Source organism: Meleagris gallopavo (genome assembly GCF_000146605.3).
Source record: "Meleagris gallopavo isolate NT-WF06-2002-E0010 breed Aviagen turkey brand Nicholas breeding stock chromosome 22 unlocalized genomic scaffold, Turkey_5.1 Chr22_random_7180001948438, whole genome shotgun sequence".
NCBI lineage: Eukaryota > Metazoa > Chordata > Aves > Galliformes > Phasianidae > Meleagris > Meleagris gallopavo.
Genome location: NW_011100057.1, coordinates 4,703 through 8,895, shown reverse-complemented (window position 1 = coordinate 8,895; position 4,193 = coordinate 4,703). Strand labels below are relative to the sequence as shown.

Genomic DNA, 4,193 nt, shown 5'->3' with positions numbered 1-4,193 from the left:
GGTTCCTGTTTGTATTTTAGAGTTTTAGAGTTAGGCATAGGTTCCTGTTCGTGTTTTAGAGTTTTAGAGTTAGGCATAGGTTCCTGTTCGTATTTTAGAGCTGGGGGTAGATTGCTCCTGTCAAGTGGAAGTTAGCAGTGCTCCCTCGGTAAGCACACGTCTGATTTATCATGCGAAGACACGAGTGCGACTGGCCTGGGCACGGAGGTCCGACGGCATCTTCGATTAATGGAATTTCCGCCTTGTGACTTTTCTGTTGCAGACCATCGAGGAACAGAGCGTGAGTGGCTGTGGCCTGAAGTTGGGCCTCGGGAGAACAGTCCGTGCCTGTGTCTGAGGCATCCTGCGTGGCCACTGCCAGGTAGGTGTGCCTTACTTCAGAGTAAGCACCGCTTAGGCGTGCGCTGAAGCAGTGTTGGTGAAGCACAGCTCATCCCAGTGTCCTCAACAGATGGGCTTTGTGCGTGCACAGCAGCAGCAAGGCCGTGAGCACATACGTACAAAGGTGCATGAAATGTGTACCTGTAATGGTATTAATAACTATTACCGTTAATACTAATAAGACAGTCGTCATGCATGTGTGATCAGCCTCGGGGAGAAGTTTATTTTTGCCTGTTAAGCTTTTCCCGAAATGCAAGTTTTGTGCCCCTCTTTGTTATTGGGTCGGAAGACCAAGGATGTCTTCAGAGCTCGCCTCTAAGTTAGGCTGGGAATTCTTGCTAGCAGGAAGTAACACCGTGGGAGTGCATGCTAGGAATGATGACTCTCTTTTCCCCCTTGTAGAAAGCAGCCTCCTTGAGAGCAGCAGAGCAGCAGGCTGTGTGCGCTATGGCTGCTGAAGTGCATTTCTCGCCACCTGAGATCCCTGAGCCCACGCTAATGGAGAACGTGCTGCGCTACGGACTCTTCTTTGGAGCCGTTTTCCAGCTTCTCTGCGTGTTGGCCATAATCCTGCCAGTTTCCAAGTCCCCAAAGACAGTAAGTAGCGCTCTGTTTGAGAGAGATTGATAGAAATGCTGAGAAAATAGGCTGGGAGGGAACAATTGGTAGCTGTTGCCTACGGTAGCGTGCCCCGGCATTGCTGAGAGTGCCGCAGTTTGTTCTGTCCTTCCTTCCGTGTGCGTGCTGTTCCTGATGGCACGCAAGGAGCCTTGAGGTGCAAGCTCATCTTACCGTCCTGCTGCTGCTGCTGCTGCAGCTGCTGCTGTTGCTGTGGCCTATGGGGTGCCAGGCAGGGCGTCCCCCTGTGCAGGGACTGCCTTGCAGGAGAGGCCTTTAGACTGTAGTTAGCGTGGGACTTTTGGGAACAAGATAGAGGTGGAGTTTCTGTTGTGCCCTGATGTCAGGAAGGCAATTTCCAGCAGTGGCACCCAAAGCTGCCCAGTCAGGTGACTTGAGCTCCCAAAGCGAGCTGCCAGCCAATTGCTAGAAAGTTGCCTGACTTTGACTTTGAAATGTTGATGTGAAATGTAGGACTATGATTCCATTTTCCCTTTTCTTAATACTGGACCTCGGTGATCTGACGTGCAGTGAGACAAAGCTAGCAGTTGTCAGTCCTGATTCTCTGGCATTGCTCTGTTCTTTTGCAGCCCTCAATGCCCATAATTTACATTAGTAAATTTATGTGCAATACTGAATATCTTGTTCTTGTTATTTAGAATAATGACAGCTTTGTTTGATGTGGGGTTTCTGACCCTCATCTCGTTAGTTAAGCTGTTAGAACTGTCTGGCTTGTTACTGTTTAGGTTGTTTGTGTGCTTTCTTTTTTATTTTCTCCATATATACACTGTCCCCTTGATTTGCTGTCTCTGTGATTAATTCACATGATAATAAACAAGAGATACTCTTCCTCCATATCTTAGGAATGATGCTTGGGTTCAGGTAGAGTGCAGAGTAGCTTGTTTGTTTGGGAGGCTTCAGGCTTTGGAGACTACCTTGGTTCGAACAGTAGAAGGCATCAGTGTTCATTTCTCAGCATCACCACTCTGCAAACCTGAGTAATAGCCGCTTGTTGCTGTTTCTTCAGAGCCTCCCCAGCTCCCCATGCACTGATTACTGCCTTTGGAAAGCCAGCCAACTCTCCTTCCTTGGAAAGCCACACAGATGTGAACCGTAATAGCCCAGTGACTTTAGAGATGATTGAACAGGACTCTGATTAAAAGGATACTGTCAGATCCGTGCCTCCCCCTCCATTATCTGGTGCTCTGTGTTGGAAGCTTGAAGCTAGCGCATCTTGCTCTGCCATTTTCTGTGTCCTTTTCCAGTTGGCAAGCTCTGACTGCTAGAACCCAAGATGCTAAAGCAATATTTATACTCAAATGCATTTAATGAAAGGAGGCAATCTGTGTGTGTGTGCTTTCTCAAATAAGACTGGCGCTGTTCCCTCATGTCTTTACCAGATAACTAGACTTTATTTCCCATGGCTGAAATATTATCTGTCATCTCCCCTGAAGGAAACAAGCTCTATACCTTAGGATTCCTTGTTAGTCCAGGTGAAGAGAGCTTTGCCTTCGGTGCCCTCCTTGGGTTTTGGTCTTGGTGTAAAGACTCTGAACATGGCATTCTGACTACTGTTTTGAGGATTACCTTTTGTCTTATACATGATTAGGATGAACATTTTGCAGAAATACCTTTTGAGTGTTACCACATATATTGGTGATTCTGTGATATCTTTTCCTTTTTCTTGTTTGAATAATTGTTGTTTAGTGTTGGTTTTCATCCTGCTGTTAAAATTGGGATATTTTTTTTTCCAAAGCCTGATTTAGGCACTTAAGCTTATAACAGCCTCTGTGGTAACAAGCTGTGCATGAACTCACACTCATCCAGAAACACATGCAGAAGAAGCAGGGATGGTGCTGCTTAAGTCTCATTAAATGTGGACTCAGTCTGATATAGATGCATTCCAGCAGAGATACTCAGCACTTACGTAGTTCTGCTTTCACATAAATGCCCAAAGCGAGCTGCCAGCCAATTGCTAGAAAGTTGCCTGACTCTTTCTGAATTGATTCTTGTAGGACTCGGACGGCTTGGAGTCTAAGACTTGGGAGACGGTGAAGAAAGCAAAGGCAAGTGCTGCACAGCTAAGCAAGAAAGCCAAGAAGGAAAGCAAAAAGAAACGGTAAGGGCTTGAGCGATAAGCCTCCAAGGACTGCTTCCTGAGAGGGGCACCAAAGGCAACGGACTGTACGGTCCGCTTTTCTGGCATGGTCGTGCTTTCCCTTTCATGGACATTGGAGAGGAACTAAGGAAGCTGGAAGGGGAAGGCCTTCTGATGCGTTACAAGCAAAGAGGACTTTGCCTATACAGGACTTCATGTATGGCAAGTGCTGGAGACGCTGCATTCCTTCAGGGTCTGTCTCTTCAGGGCCAGGGACGGTCTAGTGTTAGCTTGAAATATGGCTAGACAGGACTGGAGAGAGAGGTGGTGACATAGCCACACAGTCTCTATAAGGCATCTGGAGCTTCCTGATGCCAGCTCACATCTTGGTTTGTTTGATCACGAATGAGTCAATGGGAGGAGAACTTGCTTTGTTAGGTGCCCCAGGGCTCAGAGTGGCTTTGAAAGAAAGGGTTCTGTGGCGGGGCTGCAAGTCTGCCATCCTTTTGCATTCACAGACTGCTGTCCTCAATTGACAAATCATTGTGAGCCCAAGTACAGTAGCAGTGCTGTGCTGTGTCTGTTCTCTATCAGAAGCCTAATGGCACATTTGCTGGAACCATCAGTTTGAGAAGGACCATGTTTGCTGCTCTCCCTTGCTGTTGGTGGATGAGTCAGGCGGGCAGCATGAGGAGAACAGAACAAAGCATGTGAGACAAAAGCACTCCAAAGTTGCTTGGAGATTTCAGGACAAAGAAACATGACAAAAATCTCTCACACCAACAATAAAGATTAATACTGATGTGTGAGCTTCTATGAATGAGAATGGTAGTTTTATTTAATCTTGTTCTTCTGCAGGTTCCCTAAAGATGGGTTCTATTGCTTTCTTCTAACAGAAGTACAAATACTGAAAGACTAATGCACATATTACCCAAAATACAGGAATGCTTCCACGACCAAGAGCCGGCCAGCAGTGAGCCCTGTGTGGTTGTTAACTCAGAACAGCTGGCTTCTCCTTCTGTCTGAGTTGAGTCTGAATGACTCATTTCTAAGTGGAATTCCTGGATATTGGGGTTTCGTTCTGGGGGGAGGGAAA

General features: G+C 46.7%; 1 protein-coding gene across 1 annotated transcript; it reads left to right on the top strand.

The window, feature by feature from the left end:
• The first annotated feature begins 127 nt into the window (after window positions 1-127).
• Window positions 128-3,880, top strand: LOC104915533 (protein MANBAL-like). Its single transcript, XM_010726447.3, has 4 exons — window positions 128-148; window positions 263-361; window positions 784-978; window positions 3,015-3,880. The coding sequence occupies exons 3-4, from the start codon at window positions 829-831 to the stop codon at window positions 3,120-3,122; spliced, it is 258 nt and encodes an 85-aa protein (XP_010724749.1). The 5' UTR covers window positions 128-148; window positions 263-361; window positions 784-828; the 3' UTR covers window positions 3,123-3,880.
• Window positions 3,881-4,193: the final 313 nt, after the last annotated feature.

Coding starts and splice junctions, on each gene's coding strand:
- LOC104915533 (XM_010726447.3), top strand. CDS start 829: ATGGCTGCTGAAGTGCATTTCTCGCCACCTGAGATCCCTGAGCCCACG. Junction 979..3,014: donor TTTCCAAGTCCCCAAAGACA/GTAAGTAGCGCT, acceptor TGATTCTTGTAG/GACTCGGACGGCTTGGAGTC.